Below are 26,440 nucleotides of genomic sequence, written 5' to 3'. Positions count from 1 at the left end.
AAGAGGAGCCAGGATTTGTAAATACAATTCTGGACCCAGCGTTAAATATTCTATTTATGTCTCCCCCACTGAAATTTGAGATCGAGCCTGTGCCAACTCCAAATGAATGTCTCCTGTGCCCACCGCCATATCTAACACCACCGGTAATCAATAATTTAGTCATCAAATGAAAGAAAGAAAAGAAGCAAGGAAGGAAAAGGAAAGGAGAAAGAAGCAAAAAAAAAAAAAAAAGAAAGAAAAAAGAAAGAAAAAAAAAAGAAAGAAGCACATAAGTAAACGATTCCACCGTGGTTTAGTTACCAACATTTACTAAGCATTGACACAGGGCAAGAGCCTGAGATGTGCGGACGGAGCTCAAGAATAAATTAGCATCTCTGCCCACGCAGAACTGTCAGTTACTAGTGTCAGTCGTGTCAGGAATTCGGAGGAGAAACTGCGTTTTCCTCGCAGCCTGTCGTTTCCCGCCCCGCTCCTTTCCCCTGGAGTCCTGCTCCATCTCTTCCCTCGCCTTCGCCATCCCCTCCGTGGATTCCGCCGCCCTTGGTTTCGCGCGCGCCAGGCTTAGGAGGCGGATTAGCGCGTGGGAGCGGCCGGCGGCGCGCGCATGCGCACTGGGGGCGGCGCACTGCGCATGCGGAAAGATGGCGGGCACCGCGTCCTGAGAGCCGTGGGTCAGCCCGCTCTCCTCCCGCCTGCGTTATACCACCCCCGCCCGCGGGGCAGCGGCGCGTGTGTCCGCGGCCTGGCCTGGCCAGGTGCACCGGCGGGCAGGCCGCGAGCCCGGCTCGTGCTTGGCTCCCAGACCCGGCGTGTCGAGAGCGGCGTCCGACCGGAGCAGGAGAAGGCGGGAGAGCCCCGGGGGTGCGAGGGCCAGGGGCGGCCGGCTGGGCAGCATGAGTCAGCAGCGGCCGGCGCGGAAACTGCCCAGCCCGCTCATGGACCCGGCAGAGGAGACGATGCGTCGCCGGTGCCGAGACCCCATCAACGTGGAGAGCCTGCTGGTAAGTCCCGCGGACGGCCTGGGTCCTGAGCGCCGGGGGCCCTGGCGCGGCGTGGGGAGGGCGGGTCCGGTCCGGTCCGATCGGGTCGCGTCGCAGGCCCAGCCACCTCTTCCCTTCCAAGGGGAAGCCGGGCTGAGTGTCTTCGGGGTCGGGAGCCCCCGCCCCCCCCCCGGGCTGGGCCGCGGCCGCTCCTCCGTCTCCTCTGCTCTGGCACTGCCCGTTACGGACTGTGAGCCAAACCCGCCATTCCCTTCAACTCCTACTTCGTGCAATACGGACTTTTTAAATGTGTCGTCAGCCCTCCTGGCTTTTACGTTGCGGCTACGGGACACCGTTGGAGAAAGTTGCTCAACTTTACGTTAGAAAATCTTGTTTTCCTGCCTCCACTCACTGTCAGTATACTTTGCAGGCTCTCATTTTTCCCTTCGGCCTCCTTTCCCGTTTTCCTACTTAATGCGGCCATTCAAAGTCTTGTCCACGCCTCACATTTCCCACCCCACAGCTCCCCATTCAGCAAATTGTCTTGTCCTGTTTGACAGAGAAAAATGGAAGAAAGATTGGGCTCCCTTCCTGCAGAAGTTAATTTCCTCTATTCTTGCCCCGGACCAGATGCAATATATTCTTCTTGATTCTCAGGGCTGCTTATGAATCCATCATTTTCCATTTCTCCCCATATTTTCAACCGTCCTGCTGGTTTCTTCCCATGACTAGTAACTAAACATTTACTGAAGTCAATATGCCCTGTTCCCTTGGGGACTCAGTGTTCAAAAATAGTTAATGACATTATCTCATTTAATTCACAGCAGTCCTAAGATTATTATTCTTTCACTGTTGCCAAAATGCACTTGGAAATATTAAGCGTCTTGCCCATGGTTAGACAGTACATGGAAAAGCCTGGATTTAACCTCGCCCTTGACTCCAGACGATAAATTCTTGACTGCTTAAACTACATCCTAAATCCATCCCCACTTAAAATATCCCTCCTGTCGTTCCTTAAGTCCTTTAATCTACTTAGCTCATGTCTTCCCCTTCACAGCCAAACTTTTAAAAATCATTTGCAATTACAGTGCCCTCTTACTCCCCTCATTATCACCATAACCCACCTTGACCGCTGCGCTCAGCACAGCTCTGAGACTGTTCTAACGAGCTTGCCAACAGCGTTGCCAGGTCTAGCGATGTTTCACTCCTCATCTCTGGTTCTGATGTGGTTGACTGCTTGCTTTTCTTGGAAACTCTGGATGTTGAATGGCTTCTCTAACACCACACTCCTGGTGCTCCATCTACTCCTCCAGCCTCTCCTGTGCTCCTTTGCAGACTCCTCTTCCCATTCCCGGGACTGTTGTTCAGGATTCTCTTTTACCTTTTATACACATTCTTCGTGTGGGATGGCATTCGCCACCACTCTCACAACTCCCGTTATCATCTATATTGGTGATCTTAATCTTTGAAAATTTGATAAAAGCTGGGAGCGTTCACTTAATTTTGAAAAAAACCACTTAATTTTTCATTTACCATCAGAGATATGCACATCCCTTGAAGTCTTAAATATTCGTATCCACTCTAGTTGTTTCAGTTACTGTGTTATAATAACTCCCAAATCTATGACTCCAACCCAGAGCTTTCCAACTATCTACTAGATATCTCTGCTTAAATTTGAAAACTCATATACTCAGAATTCAATTCATTTACCTTCTTGCCTCGGCCAGCAACAGCTTTGCTATCTCCTCGGTTAATAAATGGTAACACACCCACCGCATTGCCCAAGCTCCTATCCTAAGCATTATCCGTGCCCTTTCTCTTTTCCAAACTGATACCTTCCATCTTCCCAATCTAATTAAAGTTAATCACCAGTACTTGCCAGTTTTAACCATCTATTTTTCAGATTGTTGCCATGTCTTCCTAACTAGTTTTCCCGCTTCTGGTTTTGCTCCCTTACTTTTCTGTGTATTCGCCACATAGTAACTAACCATAATGGTCTTTTTAAAGCATATTTATGATCGTGTCATTTGGCGTAAAGAATCTATTGTGGTTCCCTAGTGCTCTCAGGACAGATTCAAAACTTCTTAAACCCCAGGTTTATCTTTCCTGAACTGCTTATCCTTGCTAAATTTTTCATATTTCCATATTTTTTTGGAACCCTACATAGCCGCATTCCCCCTTCCAAAAAAGCCTTTATTTAAAAAAAAATCCCATGTTTTTTTCAGGTCTAGAGATACAGATCACTTGCCTGAAGCTCTCCCTGATCTTTCAGCACTGGGTTAGCCACTCCTTTTCTGCTCCCAAAGCATCCTGTGCTTGCTTACCCCCTCTTTGCAATGTGGCTCCTAGGTCCCCAAGTGCAGTGATTCTGTGCATTTAACTGTTACATCCCCAGCCCACTTGGCGCCTCTCATAAAAAGATTTGGTCAATAGTCATTGAATGAATGAAGTAGGTACTCTGTAAATATTTGAATGTTTATTTTCCTGCTATAAAATGGTGATTCAAACATGTCATCGTTTTTTAATTGGCTGATTGGGAGTACTTAATAATTAAATACAAACAAGTGTATTGCTTTGCAAAGATTGGTTACGTATCTGGCTGAGTGATGTTCTCTGAGTAAATAGCTTGAAAAAATGTAGAAATTTGAGTTGGGGAAGATAATATGGTTGAAGGTGGAACTTAGTCAGCACATTGACAAATAAAGAACATTTAAAAATGAAGAGAATGTAGTCACCTAGGAGAAAGGTATATTTTCAAAGGGCTCTTCGAGGGATGTTATTCCCCAGAACAGGCACTTGGTACAGAGAGACGTCTATATAGAGAAATTTGTAACCAATTTAGAGACAGTGCTTAAGATTTTACTCCCTAAAATTCTCCTGTCTTGCACCTTTTGCTCTCATCTCTGGCATCTCAGGTTTAGAAGTCCAGGCCTTAGGGCAGCGGAGGAGCAGCCCGGCCTGTGCCGCCCCAGCCAGGCGCCGCTTGGTCCTGGCACGCTGTGTGCCCTGAGCTTGGCCTCAGTGGTTTTCAGTTCAGACACCGGCTGGCTTCTCGCGTCCCTCCCCAGCAGAGATCCGCACAGGCTGCATGACTCTGCGCAAACGGGAGGGCCATTCGAGGACTGGAAGGGGGCGTTTCTTAGTCGGCCAGCTGAGGTTTGACCACCTGCTGGGCATCCCGGGGAGGGGGGGGAGGGGCATGGGCATCTCTCACAGAAATCGTAAGAGTAACCTCTCAGCTGGACTCTCTTAAAAGACTAGAAGCGCTGTCACCGTCCCCACCCCACAGCGGTGGCTCGCCAGGGCCAGAAGCGGCAGCATCTCTGCCGGCACCTGGGCAGGTTCGTCGCATAGAAATCCGAGGGAGCATTCCCCTAAGGACTACTTCCTAAAGATGCTCAAAAAGCCAGAAATACATGTCCCATGTAGGAGCCACTTTGAAGAGGCCTAAACTGGGACAATTCGAGCCTCATAATAACAGGTTTTGACTTCACTGACTAGAATAGGAGTCCAGGCTGTTGGTGCAGCTCCTCGGGTGCAGGGTGACGCCAGTGACACGGGTGCCTGGCCCCACGCGCCGGGGCAGACGTCGGAAGGCGGCCGCGCTGCGTGTTCCCGCTGGCAGGGGAGGGAGGCGGGAGCCGCAGGGCAGCGGCTGGGCCACAGCCGTCCTGAAATCCAGGCTGGTCAGTCTCTCAACCATGTGTCAGGCCCGGGGCTAATTCCATGGCCCCGGCTCTGCCCCTGGCCTCTTGGCTCCACCCTCCGGTCTTCCTTTCTTTTTCATGAAAGGAAATACCTAGTTGTAGCTGAGTCTTTTTCAGCCTGCTTCCTGTCAGTAGGACTTTGGGTCGCCAGTTTTAGTGTGAACTGTTTCTGTCCCTTTTAGTCCCAGCCGGCAGTGCTCTCGCTGATAGAGTTCTTTTGAAAACCGTGTTGGATTCGCTCCTGTGAATCTTGTTGCGGTTCACTCAGTCCACGAGAGGCCCGCGCACAGGTTCTTCGTGGTAACCTGCCCTTACCTGGGCTCCTGTTGGGATGGCGGAGGGTCCGTGCCCCGAGGCTTCCTAGGTCTGTGGGGCTCACCTTCAGCCTGTGTCCGAGGCCTTTTGTGTGACTGAGTAGTGCTCAGAGGTGCCGCCTCTCCTCCCCCCAGGTGTTAACCGGTCTCGCCCCACCTTCCCCTTTAGGCCTCTTCTTCGGCAGTGCCTTTGATTTGGTCTTTTTCCGAAGTCCTGCAATTGTGGCTTCTGGCGAGGCTGAGAATTTCTAGAGCCACCGAGTCCTGGCTTTGCGTGTGCTTGTGTGTTTAACAGTTCTTGCCAGTTTCTCCCTCTCCCTTTTTACTGTGAACTGCAGGAGAAGCCGTGTGCCCCTGGCGCCCCTTCGCGTGGGATTCTCCTTCGTTAGACTCCCCCGTCCACCGATGGCTTCTGTCCACATAGCTGCAGTTGTCGGTGTCGCTGAGTCCTCTGTCCTAGCAGAACCAGCTTCCCCCTCATTCCTGGTCTGATAACATGTTCTTTGAACCCCTCGCTGTCAGCAAGTGTCCTCAAAGTCTGTATTTCTGCTGACGGTCTAAAAGACCGCTACGTCGTGAACAGATGGTAATTGCACATGGCTGTGTGAGGAGTGCCCTCGAGCCACACGCGGAATCATCAGGGGTCCGCCATTCACCCTCACACGATTCAGGGGGAACAGCGTTCACCTGGACAGTACCATTTCTGTACCTCTTCTGAAGACGGAGATCATTTAAAAAGAAAAAATGGGTGTCCCCAAAGGGGCTCAGGTGTCCGTCTCTGGCTTCCGTTGTTCCTCAGCGCCGGTGGGGGCCCCGCTCCACCCCGCCTCCTGCCCCGCGCCCTGGTCCGGGCAAGGGGCCGTGTGGAGGTGGCAGCCGGTCATTCTCCCTCCAGGGACGAGATGTGTGGCTCTGATCTGAGGGACCTGAGTGACTTGGGGCGAAGCGCACGGTGGCATTTCATGTACTCTTTTTTTTTTTAATAGCTCACTAACTTTTGTGTGAGGAAACCTTTATTTGGATTTTAAAGTCACTGAAAAGGAGAGGTCCCGTCTAGCCCCATCTGCTCCTGAAGAGCTCCTAGCCTGCCAGCTGAACGCAGGTCACCAAAGTTCCAGTAGCTGGGAAGGCTGGCCGGGGTGGCGGGGGCGGGTCTCCCCGGATGGTGAGTGTTTGTTAGAAAGCAGAAAGCGGGGCTTCGTGACCTTGCCCTGTCATGGTGGTGTGCCCGAGAGGGAGTCTCCACCCTGTGTCCTCGTGTCTGTCACAACGCATCGTTTCATGGTGCTGAGTTCTTCATCAGTTGAAGTCACCTACGACAAGGCGCTATTTCAGCCTTCGTACAGAGTTTTCCAAATATTTTCCAAGTGCCTGAATGTGCCAGGCAGTGTTCTGGTTCAAAAAGGAAAACGGTGACATGCGCTTGCACAGGATTTCTCCATCTTTGCGGTAGCTTGGGAATGGGCCGTAAAGTTGTATCGCTGCGCCGCGTTGCACACGAAGGTTGGCATCTCCCAGCATCTGCGAAGTCACGTCACTGGTCCCCCGAACCCAGTATTCAACCAAGAGCTGCTTTGACTATGAAGAGGCGTGTGTCGTCACTGGGCACTTGGGAAATCTCCAGAATCGTAGACCTCCAGGGTTTATTCCTATTGGGACGTCTGCCCCTGAGGGGCCGTGATGCCACTGTGATTCCACCAGGATAAAGGGAGCTGTTTTTCAAAGAAAAAAATGAATGGGTGTCGTCGGAGTCTGTTTTCCCCACTCCAAGGCAGAGCCGGCACGGGTGGGAAGGAAAGTCATACTTCTGTCCTTATGCCTGACAAGGTGTTCTCCCTGCGCCAGCCTGTGGATAGCAACAGTTAGGTGAGGGGGCCGAGGGAGGGGCTCACAGGGCAGAAAATGCGCGCTCCCCGAACCCGCAGAGAGCAGAGAGCCAGGCGGCCTTGTCGGCAGCCGCAGTGCCGTGACGCGGGGCTGGGCCCTGCTGCTCTCCAGGTCAGAGGTCTGCTTGCAGCAGGCGCCCGTGAGCCCTGCCGCCCTCACCCCGTCTGCCCGTGTCCTCAGGACGGCGCCGACGGCAGCGCACGTTCACCCTAACCTAATCGTAGCTGCAGATACCTAAGGAACAGATCGCGGACCGACTGGAAAACCCATAAACGGCCCTTCGCGTATGCGACAGGTCAGGGCCTCTGTCTATGCGTGTTGCAAGTCGCTGCGATGAGGGTGGATTTTCCCCTCCAGGAACCCTGCCACAGTCGTTAGACTGTCTCATGCCACGTGGGCAGAGGGGTTACGTGTCAACACGGCAGCGAGAGTTGGCCATGCTCTTCCCGTGTTTGACTTTGATAGGACTGCCCTCAGGGTTTCGCTGTGGGACACCGTGTGTGAAAGCCACTGTCGTCAGCCCTGTTTAGGAGAGCTGGCCAGACACAGCCCCTGCCCCAGATACGCCTTCCCAGCTCTGGTTTTGCACAGCCCAGCAGGTTGGTGTTTTCCTTTAAATTCTAACAACTGATTTTACGGAAGAATCTATTTCAGTGGAATTATTCCATATCAAGGAAACTTGCTGATAATCTGTCATCTTGTCGTAGCGGACAGGGAGGTCATTGTGCCAGGGATTTGTAACACTGGTAAACAGCTTAGCTCCGCGCCTTGCCTCCAGGCTTCCCCGTTCCCCAGTCTCTTGCTGTATTTCTCCCTTACTTACAGTCCTCAACCCTGAGCTTGAACGTGTTCAGAAATCTGTGGTCAGTCTCCACTAGTTATGACGAAGTCTGAACTTCTTGCTTGACTTTCATGGTCCTCCACGTTGAGCATGGTTGCAGCATGCCCCCGAAGCCTTGTCCCTCAGGGCACATCCACGGTAGTACTGTCGAGTCTCCTCTTAGAACACCAGATGGAATTCACTCACCTCAGTTGTGCTAGAGCCAGTTTGGGGGCTGGATTTTTCACTTAGACCAGAGCTGAGCTTGATCACAGCGTCTGGAGGCATCCGACCCCGTTATGTTTCATTCTAAGCATGAGACTAACATGGCTTTCTGTTTACACAGCTTTATCGAAAGGTTTTATTTATGTTTTGCAAAAACAATTTTTAAACATATTGCAAATGTTACCAGTTTATGTAAACTTTCTTAGCCTCTGAATAGCCGATTAAATGGTGAGCATTGATCATGGAGCTACTACTGTTTTCCCAGTGTTTTCAGGAATTTAAATGAAGCTTTTTGTCGGAATACCAAAGTTTTAGTTGTGTAGCGTGCGTTTTTTCCCCTCATGAGCAGTGCTGCTCTTTCTGCATTAACTGTAGGGAATGCGTGGCTGCTGGTGAAATGCCAGCCAGGTCTGGAGCCGCTTACACTTGAGCAGCAAGAGGCGGGCGCCTGGCCGGGGAGGCAGACCTCACGCCTCCGCTGAGCTTCCAGAGGCAAGGGCAGGGTCCTGTCATCGTCGTGTTCGCTTTTGGCCTCGGTACCTGTTGCCGTCAATAAGCGAATGTCCGTTCAGTGCTCGGTTGTCATATCCACATTTTCTCTCCCTCACCCTTCCGCCCACCCCCTTCTCTAACAACTTTAGAAATTTAAGTCTGTGAACGTTATCAGATGTGCTCACAGTGAGGGTGGACATAGTTTGGAAAAAGGACCGGTTTTCTCATGCCCAGATTATTCATTCCGTGGTGAAAATAAAAGCAACGTGTTATCCAGTGAAATGCTGTTCATTCACATTGTTGTTTTTAAATTGCTAAGTTAAATTCCATGTCTTCTTTTTTCCAGCCATCAAAAATAAGGATTAATTTAGAAGAAAACGTACAATATGTGTCCATGAGAAGTAAGTTGATTCCTGACTAGGTTTCAAGTGTTGTACTTTGAACTTCCTTTATTCCTTCGTTAAATGATCAGTAATTTGAACGATTTAAGTGGTTTATTTTAAATGTACCTGAGGTGTTCAATTAATATGTTCTTTACAAAATGACTAACATGATAGGACTATACTTATCCTAAGCTTATAAGACCATGTCCTATTAGTAATTTAGTATAATTAAATAAATGTATGCTTTTTAAAGTTAGAATTTCTCATTTGTAATCTTCTAGGGTTTATTGTACAATTGTGACTTTCTTCTACCTCCAGTTTAAAAAAGAGTCACCCTTGTTTAACCTTGTTTAATCTTAAGTATAGGACCCGTCTTCCGTGAAGACGTTTATGCTGTAAGATAGTACTTTTGCACTTGGAGTAATCACCAGTGGTCTTTAACCTGAATGCCACTTTGCAGATAAAGCATTTGTGGGTAAAGATAGGAGGTGGATTTCTTTCGAAGCATGGTAGCTGCGGTATGCTGTGGAAGCAGAGAGGAAGAGAAATGCACTGCACACCAGAAGGACGGCTGAGTTATTCGCAGGTTCATTTCCTCCGCACACCAGACCATAAGAACTTTTTTTTTTTTTTTTTTTTTGGTATCAAATTGGGAAAGATGAAACGAATGATAATATTTGCTTCTGGCAAGGCCTGAGATGAGGCCCTCGTACACTGCGCAGAATTGTTAGAATCCACAGCCTGGAGAGCAGGGTTAGCAGTACATACCAGAATTCCTTTAAAAATGCCCTTTTACTCAGCAGTTCCAGACCTTGGAATTTATCTAAAGGAACTAATTAAAGAAGGGTACAGAAGTTTAGCTACAAGGAAATTTGTTGAAGTATTGTGCAAAATTATGCGGTCATAGGCAATCTAAATTTCCAATACTGAGGTATGTTAGCATATATTACATGCAGGTAAATATTATGCAGCCATTAAGGAAAAAAGACCCGTTTTTCCTCGTTTTATTGAGAAGTAATTGGCATTCATCACTGTATAAATTCAAGGTGCAGAGCGGGACGGCTTTGCCTACGTCGTGAAGCGATGGCCGCGGTAGGTGCAGTCAGCACCCATCATCCCACAGGTGCAGCAGAGAGGAGCCGCTTCTCGTGGCCAGAGCGCTCGGGGTCCGCGGCCTCGACGCCTTACGTCAGCCGTGCAGGGTGCTGCGTCGTCGTCGGCTTGCTGCACGCCGCAGTCCCGACAGAAAGTCATTTGCTGACAAGTCGGATGTTCAGTGTTGAGCTGAAAACAGCATGTTAAAAAATAGCATATTCCTGTTTTTGTTTTCATAAGCTATATGTACCTATCAACACACACGTATGTGTGGAGGGGGCAGAGTGTGCACGAAAAACCAAAATCATCATGTTAGGGAGGCGAGTGAGGGCGTGAAAGAGATTCGAGATTTTTCCCCTTCATTTGCCTGTTATCGTAAGGTAGTGAATATTTTTAAAAACAGGTGTGCCACTTCTCCTTGAGGTGCGTGATAATTGTCTTAATAGAAGACTACCTTGAGCGTTTTCAAAAGACAGGGTTACACCGCGACGTGCTTAGAAACATTCGAAACATGAAAAAGCACCAAGTCTCTGCTTTTGCTTTATAAAAAATTTTCTTTTTTTAAAAAAAATTTAAATTATTGGGGTGACGTTGGTTAATAAAATCAAATAGGTTTCAGCACATAAAGAATTTCTTAACTTGAAGACCAAATGAGAAATTTAATTTTAAAAATCATTTCTAATCATAGTCCTGAAAGTGACGTGGACACAAATGCGAATTCTCACTTTATATCTGATAAGATGCACTAGGGCTCCAGAAATTCACGTGTTCGGTGACAACATTCAGTGTTTCAAATACTCATTTAAGTGTAAAGCTTTTGTTTACTTGGCCTAGGCTAGTAAACTTTTATTCATTTGAGAGCTCTATTTCATAAAGGTTAGCTGCAACTTGGTCAGTGTGTAGAATTTCTGTAGGTGTCTATGCTTACTGATCAAGAGGAAATAAAGGATTTGTTAATGAGTTCAGAAAGAAACGCTGTTTAAAATTTTATAAATGTGTTGGTTTTGTTTCCCAGAAGCTCTAAAAGTGAAGACACCGCGTTTCGATGTATCATTGGTTTATTTAACACGAAAATTTATGGATCTTGTCAGAAATGCTCCCGGGGGTATTCTTGACTTAAACAAGGTCGCAACAAAGCTGGGAGTACGAAAACGCAGAGTGTACGACATCACCAACGTCCTGGACGGAATCCGGCTGGTCGAAAAGAAATCCAAGAACCATATTCGATGGATGTGAGTTGTGGTCTAAACTCTCCTTGACTTTTTTTCCTTTTCCTTCAGTGACGATACCGTGCTTAAAACAAACTAAACATTAGCAATGTTTTAACAGTATAAGACACAGTAAGATGGGACTTCTTGTTAGAAAAGGAGTCTATAAAATTTGTCCAAAGCCATGCTGTGAGGAGTAGCGCTGGGGCTTATGGTGGCATTATTAGTCAGTCAGCGATTATTTCATCAAGCTTTCCCTGCTAATCAGGCTTCATTAAGCATTCCCTACTCCTGTTAAGTTCTGTAGGGTTACGATGTATGTTTTTTTAAAAGTCCCTGTGTAAGGGAGTAGAAAAGGGGACAAAAACCAGTTTACATACAGGAAGAATAATAGTTACCTAGAATAATGGGAGAGCAGAAGCAAAATCAGAGTACATAGTTTTTGTCTGTCATCATGAGAAAGACCGGATGTGAATGTCTGGAGAAGTTCCAGTACCCTGACCTGTATTGTTCTGTGTCTTTTTCTTTAATACTTCTAAAGAGGATCTGATCTCAACAATTTTGGAGCTATGCCCCAACAGAAGAAGCTGCAGGAGGAACTTTCCAGCTTATCAGCGATGGAAGATGCTCTGGATGAGTTAATTAAGGACTGTGCTCAGCAGTTGTTTGAATTAACAGATGACAAAGAGAATGAAAGATATCCTTTAACTCTGTGCCCTGTTTAAAAGTTTCTTCTTCAAAGCAGGTTACTTTACACTGCAGAGTCAGCTTGGGGATTTAATTAATTTGTTTAGGAAACAAAGTTAGACTTTGATAAGTTAAAGTCAGTAAAAGTTTAGTACAGCCTCAGGTAACACATGTTACTCAGGTAACACATCAGAGCCTTCAGCTCCTTGGTATGGCATTTGTCCAGGTAAATGCCGCATCCAGGTAAATGAGCGATGTACCAAGGTTAGCGTCTGCATCTGAAGCTAAATTGGTGGCGCCTGCTTGTTCACGTTCGTAGTCTGAATACTATAAAGACGGTAGAATATTTGTTGGCTTTTGTGAAATTCATGTTGGCCCTAATTAACTAAATTTTATTTCTGAAACAATGGCCATTAAATGGCACGTAAACTGCCATGTCAGCCCCCAAAGCCTGACGTAGCTGCATGTCACTACTGCTGCAGGGACCAGAGGGGGAGGCTTATCTCTGCGGCCGATCTTCTCCCCGTCTCTGGGACCGTTTACTGCTGCATCACCCTTGTGAGGTGTCACCATCTCTGAGCTGTAACACTGATTAGCAAAGTCCAATAAGTTTCAAGTGTATAATTCAACAGTAAGTCAAATATATATATATATGTATATTGCATTGTGTGTTCACCACCCATTTCTTTCCGTCACCACGTATTTAATGCTTTTCTTGTCTGGATCCCGTAAAAACTAAAGCTGTTCTAACAGTACACGTGCATCCCCGTGTTACAAGGATACGTTGTCTCCCCAGTGAGCACCACTCTGGTTAGAGGTCCTTGACTCATGTTTACACTGGCGTATGTGACATATCAAGATATTCATAGCATTCAGGCCTTCCATGAACAGATTGTTATTGCAGTTAAAGCTCCAGCCGAAACCCGATTGGATGTTCCAGCCCCCAGAGAAGTAGGTAACCCTGCATTTTTAGAAGATTTAAAGAGGAGGCGGGCCACTTACTTCGGCTGTACTTCATTGCGGTCCCAGTAACTCCGTAACTCTTATTGCACAGAGCTGCACACCTGGTACTGCTCAAGGCGCTATACACGTTTTAACTTGCTTTGAATAACAGAGGAAACACAGCAGTCATGATCATCAGCCTTTTAAAAATGAGGAATCCGAAGCACAGAAAGATTAACTTCCTCACGACCACACAGTAAGAGACAGATGAGAATTCAAACCCAGAGAGTCTGGCATCAGAGTATATTCTTAAGCATTGGACCATGGCGCCTGTTAGAGGAATCGCCAAGACCTGGCCTCAGCCTTGTCCCTCCAGACAAAGATCTGATGTCAGCCAGGGTTCTAGGGAAGGACTAACTGAACTCATAAGGAGCTGATGAGTAAACTAGAACACTAAGTCATGCATTTAAGATGAAAAGTAAAATGGCTCTGTAAACGAAAATGTTCTTAGCCGCCAGCCGCTTAGCGCACTCTTCCCCTTGCAGGAAAGTTTGTACTGAGAGGTAATTGTCAGCAGAAGGTGGCTCGGTAAGAATGGAATCAGAACCAGGCAGTGTGGCCATTCTTAGACAGGACAGATCATCAGTTCTGACGGCCTGATAGGCCCATCGCGCTCATAGTGATGCCATGGTCATTCTGTAGGGACTTACCTCCCTCGTAATGAAGAGTATTCTCATCACCCACCCGTCCCTTATCCCCAGCAGACCACTGTCCCAAATGAAAGCCCATGGCATCACTTGACTAAGGAACAGCTGCCTTTTACTCCAGTCACATTCATATTGTGACTTCTTGGTGTTGTTTCCTTGTTGATTTGGATTTAGATGTATTTCAGGTCGTTTCACAGGTATTAAAACTTCTTTAAAAATAATCTTTCAGCACATGGGGCATGATAGTCCATTCTGCAGTGACCGGCAGGGCAGGGGTTTCTTCCTGTGCTATGAGCTGCTTCAGACTGTAATTGCCAAGTCTCACTGAGCCCTTTGGACATGTCCAAGACTTCATAGCATCACATTAAAAGTCGATGCACATGACAAACTATTTCTTAAGAATTCTGCGTAATTCGTAGTGGAAGCACTCAATTTCCCGCTATCTTTTGGAATTTAGTGTTTTAAATTACATGAGGTGTATTTTGTCTTGATCTCATTCTTTAACTTTTTCAAGTATATGAAAGGATGGCCCTGTCGGTTAGCCCATGACCTCCCCAGAGGTCTGCTAAACACACCCTTTTCTTTGAGACCACACGGTATTTTAGATTTCTTTGTCATCAAAACACTGATTTTTGACACTCAAGTACAGGTTCCTGGATGAGGTCAGTCCGCTCCTTGAGGAGAGAAAGATGGGACTCCTGACTGCAGGGATGTTCACTTCTGGCTCTGAAACCGAGCAGCAGTTTTAAGAACATGAGTTAGCCAGTGATTTAATGAGATTAAACCCAACAGTGATTTTCTTAAATATATGATAGAAAGGAATCTCCCTGGATTTATTTGCAGTAATGTCTCTTGACACTTTGGCAGCTCTGTTCAGGGCAGGGCGTAGTCAGTGAGCTCTGCCCTCCATCCTGGTGTCTGACGTGTCATTTGCTGTAGGACTCTATCGCGGTGCACATACGGAGCACCCAGGGGCCCATCGATGTGTATTTGTGTGAAGTGGAACAGGATCACGCGAGTCACAAAGGGTCTGAAGGCGCAGCGACCTCTTCGTCTAAAAACAAACGCCCCGATAAAGGTAAACGTATTGAATTTGTGATTAGGAAAATGTAAGAGTCTTAATGATTTTAAAATTATGTATAGTGATTTCAAAAGTGTATATCATGGTCTTTAGGTAGTTTTCCTTTTCCTAGCCACAAAAACATGAGTGAAACAATTGCAAGGTAATTCTCGATGTAGTTTAGAATATTTCTAACAACTTTATAGTTAAATTCCATGTGGTTTTGATATGAGTGAAAACTTAGAATTATGATTGGCTCAAGGGGGTGCCCGCTGGCCGTGGTGGCCGTAGAGAAGGCCACCAACATTCCCCGACGGGTGCCTTCAGGTACTTGTTTATTTCTGTGACACTCAAAACGTTAGACTTATGCCATTAACATAAGAATACGGTTCTTGCCCAAGAATCTTCAGTTTTTCTTTTTTAAGCAGTTCGCGTATAAGAATTTCTTTCATGTTTGATTTTTCAGGAGAAAATCCTCCACAGCAAAGTGAAGATTTGCTTGAAGTAAGCAACTGATGGGCTTTGAGAATGCGTGTTTGGGGAATTTGAGAAGTGTTTGGGGAACGTCCCGGATGGGAGAATCATGTGCCGAGTCCGAGCCGCAGGGCAGCCAGCCGTGAAGCCCGCACGTCGTCAGCGGCAGCGTGAAGGCCAGTAGTAGTTTCGAGTAGTTCGCCACCTAGGTCACTGGATAATTATGGTTTCCACATTCTAAAAATGACTCTTTTATAATCGTTCACTGCTTTTTGTCAGTGAAATGGACGTCGGCCTCCCGAAATAACTCCATCACGAAGAGCACCGCTGAAACGGACGGGCCCGCGACGGCCAGTTCTCCGTGGACTCTGCCCCCTCCTTCAAAGATCATGTGACGTTACCGCTAAAGAAATTGCCTTACGCAGGTTCGTGTCTGCGGGTAGCCGTCGTGCGGTGGGTGGGTGCTCACGCACCTGCGCGTGGTGTCGTCCTAACTACCTGTGTAATGTCTGGGTGACTTATGAAATGTGTCCGAGTGAAACTCTTCACTGTTGTACAGCCAAATAATGTGTATGTGGAAAGTAACAGACAAGTCCTGTAATTCCTGTGGTATCTGTAACTTATTAGAATCCTCCGAATGAGGGTTAGAGGAGAGCTTTTCCCCAAACTTCTACGTGTAGAAGTATCATAAACATGCCGTACATGTAAAGTCCATGGATTTCTTTGGGGAGTCGCAGTGCCCCCTGCAGCCGCGGGGTGCGACCAGACCGCTGCGCGCAGGCGCAGGCGCGGGGTGCTGCCGGGTGGCGGCTCGATGGATTGCAAGACATGAATTCAATCATGGCGAAAATCGGAGACTTTTAACGAACCTTCTTGCCAGTGGATGTTGTACTACGTTTCTGTGTGTCGCCGTGCTCTTCAGTCAAAGGAGTCGACCTGCGAGGAGTTAGTTGCGCCCCGCCCTCTCTCCAGCTCTCGTTCCCCCATTCCCATGTATCTGGCTGATTCTACCTCACTGGGTAAGTCATTTACCACTCTGTGCCTCAGTTTACTCAGTATTTACCATTAGACTGTGAGCTCCTTGAGGGACTGTGTCTTAGCCGTTGTCATCCGCAGCGCCCTGCCCCACGCCTGGCACATAAACTGTGCTCAGTAGATGTTCGAGTGAATTGTAAAATTAGGCTAATAACGCTTGGCTCGTCTACCATACAGCATTCTTGTGAGCATCGTTCAGATTTATCTATTAAATGTCTCTTGCAACTTGAAATTAAGACCGTGTATAAAAAGATTTAAAGTGATTGAAATGTTAAAAAATAACACTGAGTGTTTAGGGGTCACACATCTCTGAGCTCTGGTGGCTTTTGCCAGTCTCGACCCTCCGCGGAACCCCGGCCACCTCTCTGCCAGCAGGCGCTGCCGGCCTTCTGTCTAGGCCCGGGGCTGCCGGCGGGCCCCTTGTCCGGGACGTGCGCGATGCACGTGAGATTTTAGGCAGGAGTCGTGTGCGTGGCAGCACTGGCGGGGGTCGGCGTGCGCGACGCGGAAACCACGAGGTAGGGGAGGCCGGCTGACGAGGGCCCTGGAGCAGCTCTTTCCGGGACCGGGGCGGGAAAGCCTTTCCCGAGAAGGAACGAGGCGGCTCCGTGAAAACCAAGGAAGGGGGCGTCGGGGGAGGCGCGCGCCGGCGCCGAGCGCAGCCCCTCGCCGCTGGGCCGTGCCGGCGTGTGCCTCGCAGGCTGGTGCCCAGCGTAAAATGAGATCACGTGAACGCCAGTCCTCTGTGCGCTGTGTGTTACATAAAGGAGAATTTCCTGTCACTCCGTCCTCTGGCGTCTAGTGTCGTCTTTTCACAGCCGCCTGCCGGCCCAGAGCCAGCGCCCCAGCCCTTCGCCCCCCCGCGCCCGAGCAGCAGGCCCGTCTGCGCGTGCCCTGCTGCTTCCCCCGGAGCCAGCGCCCCAGCCCTTCGCCCCCCTGCCCGTCCCCTGCCCGTCTGCGCGCGCCCTGCTGCTTCCCTCCTGCCCCATAGCCCCACGCGGAAGCCTCGGTGTCGCCGTGTCGCCTTCAGGCCGGAGGCCACACCTGCTACAGGACGCCCGACAGGGCCGCCCCAGCCCAGCCGGCCGACCTCGATACTCACCTCGCCAGCCCCCGGCCCAGGCCAGGCCGTTCTGGTCACTGTGCCTGGAACGCACTGCGCTTCCTCGCCACGGCCTCGCGCGCAGCCTCCTGCCCGAGCTGCCTCCCTCGTCCGACTGCAGAGCCGACTGCGGAGCCGCAGCCCGGGTCTGCCCCTGGCCCCGCCGCGCTGCCGCCCAGAGCGCGTGCGGTGGCCGACGCCCGTCCCCAGACTGCTGTTCGGGCCTCCCGCCTGGCGGCGCCGCTGCTGACACGGGCTTATGTTTCTCACGTTTCCGTAGCGTTCAAGGTTTTGCTTGATAAGAAGAGTGACCCAAGAATTTAAAAACAAGAATTTAAAAACAAGAACCATGACTTCTCAAAATCACAAACCAACAAAATGAATTGGCACTAGAAAAAAAAGTGCACCAATTTTGCATTTTGTTAGGAATTGCAGCACGTCTGCCTAACTGCCCCTCTCGTGAGGAGGAACCCCTTTGTGCTGAGAGCGCACCGGTCAGGAGGGAGGCCGTGAACCTGAGGTGGTTACGAGGCCTCTTGTCCAGGCTCCTGGACCCACCTCTGGGCTGCCAGTGCTATGGGACCTGACATGTTCGTAATGGTTGCCACCTAGTGGAGAATTAACAGTTACATTTCTTCACTCTTAAGCAGATGCTGAGAATAACATTTTCAAAAGGTTCAGAACCCATTGTTGATAAAGTGAATTGATACAAACGTTTACATATTAAACTTTAAACGGAACAGCTTGAGAAGGAAGAAATTACAGCTGTTAAAAAAACCCGCTGATATCCTAGCTAAGTCACGTTTTATGTTCTTGCCATAATCTAGTCTGCAGAGACCTCGAGTGTCTCAATGCCCCTGAGAACATGACATCGGTCCATGATGTTGGACCTGGTGATCAGGAAGCAGCAAAGACCTTAAACGTTCTAGTAAGACGTGCGCCCAGGGTGGTAGACACATCCACTCTTGATACCAAGTATCGTGTCTGCCAGGGTCCAGTAAGAAAGCCGTGGCGGGTATGACGACAGGTAAGTTAACACAAGAAGGCAGAAGGAACAAGGGGAACTTGGGGTCCCAGATACTGTCATTCAGGAGACAGCTACCATTCGAAGGGTAAAGCAGGGTACCACAGCCCGGGAGCTCCAAGGAGAGGCCCCCACGTGTCTGAAGCAGATGCCACACCAGCGCTTGGACCTGTGATGGGGGAGGAGGCGCCTGCTGTGTGGCCGGTGCCCACACCTCCAATGGGGACATGATGCCCTGGTATGCACAGCCACTGATGCTGGCACTTCCGCGGGCACAGCATGGCTGGCGCCGGGGCTACCACGGAATCTGGAAACGAGCCATCGTGGTCCTCTGTTGCCGTGGGGACACTGACAGCTAGGAACAATGTCCCTCTGGCCACCTCCTGCCTTCCATTCTACCATCGCCTCCTTATCAGAACCCACCCACTAGGGTGGGGACTGTGGGACATGCACTCACAGAGCCCAGCCCCAGTGGGACAGAACAGGGACCGGAGGGCGGGCTTGGGTGGAGCGCGAAGGTCCACGCAGCACGCCCCCCTGTGCACTGTGGCCCCGTGGCGCTGGCCTGGCTCACCGTGGCGGCGTTAGATGAATCATCTCATCGGCGGCTTAGTTGTGAAATTCCTTTAGAGTTCCTCATAGTCCACGATCCTAAGTTGATTCTGGAGTCTGAGGTGACCCCACGTCCAGGCCGCTGACTGGGAGGGGGGCTGTGTCTTAGAGATGCGCATTCTGACGGTATTTCGAGGCCTCTTCCCTGGGAACTCCCCTGGCTGGCTGGCCCGGCTGTTTCTGCAACAGTCTGGCGTGGAAGGCCTGGCTGCTTTGGAGAGCTTGCTCCACCACCTCGGCGGGCACGCGGATAGTCCGTGTCCTTCAAAAGCAGCACCACGGCCCCCACCACATTAGAAGACCCTATGCTGGATTCATAAAAGGTTCCAAGTCACAGCCTCGACTCGAACAAGTCAGATCGGCCTCATTTCTGCTCTCCAAAGCAGCCAGGTTTTCTGTTCCCTTATGACACTGAGAAATTGTAACACAGTTGTCGTTAACTTCCCGACGTAGTCACAGTGCTGTTGCCCCCGAGGGTCGAGGAGCCTGAGGGCTGTTTTCATGTGTGCGTCAGCTCCGTTAAGCCCATTTCCTAAGCAGCATCAGGCCCGAGAGGTGGATAGGTCCAGCCGCTTTTGCAGTTTATTTGTACACTTTGCTTTGACTGTTTTGTCCCCAAGAGCATGTCTTTACCTGTAGTCCTGTCAGGGGGAGGCGGGTTCTCCACTGCGTTGAGGCTTCTGAACACACCCAGGTTTCTCTCGGTCCCCATGTGCTCACACGGCCCTGCTGGCCAACCATTCTCAGGTCGTCCCCATCCACAAGGCCTGGGAGGACCTGGCGGACCTCGCCACACGCAGTCTTCAGCTGACTGCCTTTGGAAATCTCCATGGAAACCGCGCTCCTTCTGAGGAACAAGACCATCAAAGCAGACCTGCCTCCCCCACCCGCCCCCAGCCAAGGTGAGCTGAGCCCGGAAGTTCTCCCTCTAAATGGGGCAGGGGTGGGAGCCCTTCCAGCTGCCGGTCTGCCGCCTGGGGCTTCTAACATGCTCATCCAGATAATGACACTAAGTGGGCCCCCCAAAAAGCTGTTTCCATACCTGGCATGGGGAAGAAGACAAAATGTGGGATGGAGTGGTCAAGTTTCACGACGAAAATGATGACAGGAGACTTCCCGTAAGGAATGAATGGGTGGTGCGACTTTGGGCTTCTTAAAAGGAAAACGTCCCTTCCTCGGTTATCAAGGAGAAGTCACGCACCAAGCTTTTAAAATGCAGACGGTCCCGGACGCAGAGCGGTTCCGCTCAGGAGCGCTGGGCTTAGCGATGGTGGGAATGCACTCGGCAGAGACCGGCCGGCTGAGCTGATGCGCGGTAGGTGCGGTGTGTTAAGTGCGGTTTTGACTTAATACATTTTCAACTTGTGATGGATTTATCAGGACATAACTCCATCGAAAGTCAAGGAGCATCTGACGCAAAACGCATGAACACTCATCTTAGTTATCGTGCGCGAGCCATTTTAGACTAGTAATAAATTACTGATGATGTGGCGGTTAAAGCAACGTGAATTTCCAATTCATACAGGACAAAACTTTAGATGTAGTAGGAATAGACTTTTATTTTGGCTTTAAACCTTACTCTGTAAACCTTCACCATTCAGTACAATAGCCCCTAGCCATATGCGGCTATTTAAGTCTACACTGTAATTAGTTTAAAATCAAATAAAATATAAAATTTAATTCCTGAGTCACAGTAGCTAAATTTCAAGTGCTCAGCAGCCACGTGCGGCTGGCAGCGCCCACACTGGACAGCATACAACATTTCTGTCGCACATAAATTTCTATTAAATGATGCTGCTATATACTTTTATTATAGTAGCCTCACCCCAAAAAAAGGTTAATACATTGTAACTACACTTTACCAATTATAATTCATTATTTAACATATTTAATTAAGAAGTGTTGCATCGTCAAAGATTCATTACAGAGACTCTAATCAGAAGTTAGCTACTAAAGTAGTTAAGTTGATTTATCTAGCAGTGTAGTTATCAATAAAGTATTTTAGCAATTAATTTAATAGTGTCGACAAATACAGGATAAACATGAAATACGAACTCAAAAACTAACTCATTTAACTGAAGCATGATCGATTTACAGCATTATTGATTGAGAGTTATGAATATTCACAGCCAGGTAAGCCTGTCACCACACATGGGTCATGACCATGTCGCTAAACTAACACTGTTTTTATGCTTTTAATCTTTACTTATTTTTCCTTGAAAAAAAGGGGAAAACTATATGATTGCTGGGTATTATAACGTAGAAAGAATGTGCATTAAAACTTTGAGAGACGTAACTTCTGCCTGTTCTTGCGAGTAAAACAAATGTGGTTAATAATTTCTCTCGTCTGGAATGATGTATTTCACAATTTCCCAGGATCGTGTCACAGCAAATATGAAGAGCACAGAGGGGCGATTAGCATTAGTGTGAGAGGACACAGGTGACAAGTGCCACAGAGCTTGACAACCGTGGGGTCTCGTCCCTGAAGACACGTCTCTGACGCTTCGATCGAAGTAAACATAAGGGGATTAACACGACTATGAGAAATATTGCTTTACTGTAATTATAAGAACAAGATTTGGTGGCAGCAGAAAATTCGGGAAATGCAGAGACACGGGAAGAATCATCTGTATTTCTTCCTGGTTTTATTTCTACCCACGTGTCTTTACTGACGTAGTCGAAACATTCGAAATAAAATTTTCTATCAGAATAACGAACTTTTGAACTCATAAAGGTCCAAGTAGAAAAAATTTCATCACTCCGTTTATACTTTAACGAGAAAACGTGTTTTAAATTGTATTAGTAATAAACATTTTTTAACGAGGCCACAAATATTTTAATTGACAGCAATATCGTATTCTTCTAGTATAAGTTGTTACAGATCGTCACCATTATGTGGGATAACCTGTCCCAAGATGATGTAAAATTCCGTGGACGAAAGTCAGAAAATGTTGTAGGGTAAGTGTGAGCACATGGGCTTGTCATCAACTGGCAAGAGGTACAGGGATGCTGGAAACTGTGATACCGGGCCTTCTCTGTTGTCTTGGTTCTACAGTTGCCAAACTCCGCTGAACTACACACATAAGAACTGTGCATTCTATTTAGTGTTACGAATAACTCAATTTCTTAAAAAAAAAAAAAAAAAAAAAACACTTTAGCCATACTACCATTTACGATTTACTTTACTCCAAAGAAAATGAAATACCTAGGTATGCACTTGACAAAACACACACAGGGCTTATATCCTGAAAATTACAAAGTGCTAATGAAAAAAAAAAATCAAAGAGGACTTCAGTAACTAAATAACTAAAGCTTCAAATACTCTTCCTAAATGATGGGATTTGCACCGGGATTCTGGCCAAGCCAAGCAGGGGATAAAGGCAGACGAGCCGACCTCAAACCATTTGGGTGGAAAGAACCCAGCAATAGGAGACAGGCTCCATCTGACACTCATGGCGTTTGGAATCGACTCACCAAACTGATTTCCCACTCGGCAAAATATTTTTACATTTGGCTACTCCTTAAGCGACCTCTGATTGACGTCGGGGTAATGTTAGGATCGAGAAAATTTTTTAGTGGTGGAAGAAATCAGACTTAAAAGGAATGCTGAAGCACTGCTCCGTTAAAAGTCTTAAAATCTGTTTCCATCTTTGACATGGTTACTTACTCGAGCATACAGTCTGGCGAAGGAAAGAAAAGATCATGACACTGGCTTCTATTTATAACAAGAAATCTATTGCTCAGTGCTCATCAGCTCTCTGACGGCACTGAACATCGCGTCCAGTACTTTGCAAAATTTTTTCAGATCCTCTGATGAGAGCTTCAGTAGAGAATGTCCTAGTGAGCCAGAGTGGTTGCCTGTAGATAGACTCTCATTTTATATTTAACTTTGAAAATATATTTACCATCCTTTTAAAGAGTCATCGTGCTCCGTTGCACTGCTAGATTTAATCGGGCATGAAAGGAAAGCTGGGTGGTGGACAAACACCACATCACGTCTGGGCAGTGCATCATAGTGATTTCAAGCGACACCTCCACCTGCTTTTATGAACCATATTATATTTTGACTAGTTACAGTTATTATATATTCATAATAACAACTCCTATTGAGCTTTTATCATGTGCCATTCACTAGAGTAAGAGATATAAAAGGTCGCCTCTTCCCATTATCTTGTCAGGTAGGTATCATCATCCTCATTTTGGAAACGAGGAAGCTGAGGCTTGAGAGGGTCAGTGACCTGCCTGCCCAGAGCTACACAGCCAGGACCTGGCCCCAAGACAGCATGAGTCACAGGCCCAGATATCCTTTAGAAAAAGGTGACCCCCGTGCCAGGCCATGTGGTTGGATGATCTGGAATTTTGGGGGCTCATGCTGTAGCCACGAGAACATGTCTTAATTTTTGGACAGTTCTTTGGAAGTTGTGGCAAATGTTAACTATGAAATTGTGATAGCAGTACCATGTAGTTCCATTTTTTTTCTACCAATGATCAATTCTTTCTTCCTTTGACCAGTATGTACAGGTTTGAGTACATACAGTGTCATGAGACCTGGTAAAAAAGGAGGCGATCTGACTAAGCGCTGGGCTGGTTTCTGAGTGGTTCTGCAGTTCACCGATGAGGACATTTCAGCTGGGCAGGGAACCCCGGAAGTTCGTGTTACATGTCTCATGAGAGCTATATATATCCTGATTTTTGTCCAGGGCTGAAGTTTAACACATGGAATTTTACATATATACATATTCTGGGGCAACTATGTAGATTTTGATTTCATAAGTCTGGAATATTCATCTTTATATTCAACTAGGGAATTCGATTTGGGATATTTGGGATCTGTCACAGCAGGTCTAGAAAGTCATCAGTAACGCTTTGAAATGCCGCAGTTTTGCTTACACTTCGCATTGTACCAGCCGGGATGTCCAACGTCTTATGAAAATATGCAGCACAGTCATTTTTTAAAAGAGTCAAGGAAATTGGGATAAAGGTCAAATAAGGGTAGAAAAAAATAAAATGAAGCCAAGGGGAGGAGAGCTTGGTATGCAGCGAGCATGCCGTGAAGTGCATGTCATTCACGGCATCTCGTTCTAAAAATAAAACGGCACAGCCCACTTTTCTTAAAAATGTGGCTCCTCGGTCAGGAACCTCCATCTACTTTTCGGCAGTGGAATTTCTTGTCCTTTTTCATACTTGCTCTTCCGATCCTGCCTTGGGAAATATTTCACTTGATTTCGATGCTCTTGTTTTTCTAAGGGGCGACTTTCCACGGCTGTCTGAGGCAATGAAAAATGACCCCGGCCTTTTGAAACAAGCGGTCACCAGGAGCATCTGAGGATCCGTTTGTCCGGTTAGTCGGAACTTGTGTGAACAAGCTCGTGTTTCTAATTTGGGACGCAGAGCAAGCGATCAGCCGCGCGCATCCTCTTATCTGTCTGACGTCTGTCTCTCCCGTCGTTCACTGTGTAAGGTGACGCCAGCTGGGGAGTCGCTCCATGGAAAACAGCTCACTTGGCATATGCGCTTAGGAGGCTAAGATTTGGCAGCGGCATCAAGACCTTTCTTCTAGAAATAGCTATTACCAGTCCACGTAGTGGCCAGATCCAAAAGGGAGAATTTCATTTTCTCGCCAACTCGCCTCCCCGTGACCATTAGGCGGAACACTCTACTTAAAACCGTGACTTACACAATGAAGAAACACTGACGGCATTCTTTACCCCGACATTTTAAGTAGCTGAGTCGAACCCGGCAGAGTGACATGTAGATACCTCTGCAGAGAACTGCGACAGGTTTCAGACAAAACGCGAAGTGTGCGTTATTTTCACTTCGTGCCGCTGTTAACTATGAAAAGAAATCATCGGAAACTCTAGGCAGAATGGTGGGGAGAGGGAGCCTAAGACTCTAAACTCAATGTTTGATGAACGTCACTTTCAGTGACTTTTAAAAAACAGACCTTTTTTTTTCTTCAGCAGCTTTAGGTTTACAGGGAAATGACGCCGGGAGGACCAAGTCCCCGTGTCCCACCCGCCTCCTGCTCATGGTTTCTCCCGTCATCGGCTCCTCACGCCCGGCCTGTGTCTCCGTGACAACTCAGGAATCGACGCCGATGGGTTATGAAGTCCGAAGTGGACGCGACATCACGATCTGCTCCTCGCGGTTTGGCGGCACCCATGCCTGTGAGCTCCGACGAAGGCATGCTGCCTGCCACAGCATTCTGCAGAGCGGTTTCCCCTGCCAAAAAGCCCCTCGCTCCGTCTGTTCGCCTCCCTCCCTCCCTGTCCACGTCCCACCCTCACCCCCCGGGGACCACGGGTCTTTTCCTCGTCTCCATCGCTTTGCCTTCTCCGGGATGTCATATAGTTGGAATCACGCAGTATGCAGACTGGCAGATGTGACAATAGAAGCATTACGCTTATATCGCAGTTAAGATTCTTCCATGTCTTTTTGTGGCTCGAGAGCTTGTTTCTTTTTATTGCCGAGTAACATTCCATCATATGGTTGTACTACAGTTTGTTTATCCTTTCTCCTGTTGAGGGATATCTTGGTTGCTATCAAGTTTACGTAATTATGAATAAAACTGCTGTAAACGTTCATGTGCAGGTTTTCATGAGGACGTAAGTTTTCCGCTCCTCTGGATAAACACCAAGGAGCTCCACTGCTAAGCCTGTACTTAGCTTTGTGAGAAACTGCCAAACTCTCTTCCAAAGCGGTTGCACCATTCCGCATTCCCGTCAGCGAGCGGTGAGAATTCCTCCTGCCTGACACCTCAGCAATTGCTTGTTGTTCGCGTTCTGGCTTTCGGCCATCGCGATAGGCGAGTAGAGGTACCTCGTTGTTTCGATCCTCATTTCCGTGATGACATGTGACGTGGAGCATCGTTTCATATGCTGATCTGCCATTCGTGTACCTTCTTCGGTGAGGTGTCTGTTCCGGTCTTTTGCCCGTTTTTAATCAGGTTGTTTGTTTACCACAGAGATCAAGGGAAAGGGACTGCATATTTGTTGGACCATTGTACGAGGAACCACACAGTAATTTGAACAGGCAAAGTTTAATTAAAGGATTATTACCTGTGACAGGAGATTAGAGTAACAAAGGATTGGCTGAAAAGAAGGAAAGACAACTCTAAAGAATAAAGGAATAGCAGACGTAAGGAGCAGTCATTACACCAGGGACTGAGGCAGGGAGTCCGCAGTAGAGACCCCTGCCCACCCAGGGCTGAGATGCGGATGCCCCTGGAGCCACAGGGCAGCGCGGCGCTCTGGATGGCACACGCCGTGAGCACTGTGTCTGTGGAACTGGCTGCAAATCTGGCTACAGAGGAAGGCCGTTCATGGAGGTGTCTGTCTCTGTCTAGAGGCTCCGCCACAAGCTGCCCAAGGTGAGGGGAATCGCCAGGGAAAGCTGCAGGCCGCTAGGTGCTGCCGGCCACTGTGCGCTGTAGGCGCCAGACCCTGGAGAAGCCACACCCTGCGGCGAGCATACCAGGGCTGGGCGGCAAAACCGCGCCTTCCTGCGGCGTCTCTCTGGCGCCCTCCACTGGCAAATCTTAATATTGTGACGACCGCGAAGGAAAACAATGTTTCAAGGGCCCAGATCTATCGCTGCCCAACAGGCAAAAAGGAGGATCTTGAGACTCAGAGGCCATCAATTAACCATGAGCACAACAATGATCTAACCTACCGCAGACAGTAAGAC

At 48.1% G+C, this 26,440-nt stretch overlaps 1 protein-coding gene and 1 long non-coding RNA gene across 3 annotated transcripts; both read left to right on the top strand.

Annotated features, from left to right (window-relative positions):
* Positions 1-634: 634 nt before the first annotated feature.
* E2F6 (E2F transcription factor 6) lies at positions 635-16,798 on the top strand. 2 transcript variants are annotated; one of them, XM_016127110.2, is made up of 7 exons: positions 635-1,001; positions 8,772-8,826; positions 10,919-11,135; positions 11,653-11,808; positions 12,635-12,749; positions 14,387-14,525; positions 14,974-16,798. In XM_016127110.2, exons 1-7 carry the CDS (start codon positions 894-896, stop codon positions 15,021-15,023), a joined length of 840 nt encoding a protein of 279 aa, XP_015982596.1. In that variant the 5' UTR covers positions 635-893; the 3' UTR covers positions 15,024-16,798. The 2 variants fall into 2 exon arrangements, with proteins under 2 accessions (XP_015982596.1, XP_015982597.1); XM_016127111.2 differs by lacking the exon at positions 14,974-16,798 and having other exon boundaries at positions 12,635-12,753; positions 14,387-14,515.
* A 230-nt stretch (positions 16,799-17,028) lies between these two features.
* Positions 17,029-25,336, top strand: LOC118605371. Its single transcript, XR_004952106.1, has 2 exons — positions 17,029-24,095; positions 24,715-25,336. It is a non-coding gene; the product is annotated as an uncharacterized LOC118605371 (long non-coding RNA).
* The last annotated feature ends 1,104 nt before the right edge of the window (positions 25,337-26,440 follow it).

The sequence above is a fragment of the Rousettus aegyptiacus genome, unplaced genomic scaffold, assembly GCF_014176215.1.
Source record: "Rousettus aegyptiacus isolate mRouAeg1 unplaced genomic scaffold, mRouAeg1.p scaffold_m13_p_7, whole genome shotgun sequence".
Lineage (NCBI taxonomy): Eukaryota > Metazoa > Chordata > Mammalia > Chiroptera > Pteropodidae > Rousettus > Rousettus aegyptiacus.
Note: the sequence above shows the minus strand (reverse complement) of the source record. Positions and strands in the feature narration are given on the sequence as shown.

Bases quoted from the DNA above. Each gene is read 5' to 3' on its own strand.
- E2F6 (XM_016127110.2), top strand. From the start codon at position 894: ATGAGTCAGCAGCGGCCGGCGCGGAAACTGCCCAGCCCGCTCATGGAC. The intron at 11,136-11,652 runs GTGAGTTGTGGT...ATACTTCTAAAG, and splicing joins AAGAACCATATTCGATGGAT to AGGATCTGATCTCAACAATT. The intron at 14,526-14,973 runs GTAAACGTATTG...TTGATTTTTCAG, and splicing joins AAACAAACGCCCCGATAAAG to GAGAAAATCCTCCACAGCAA.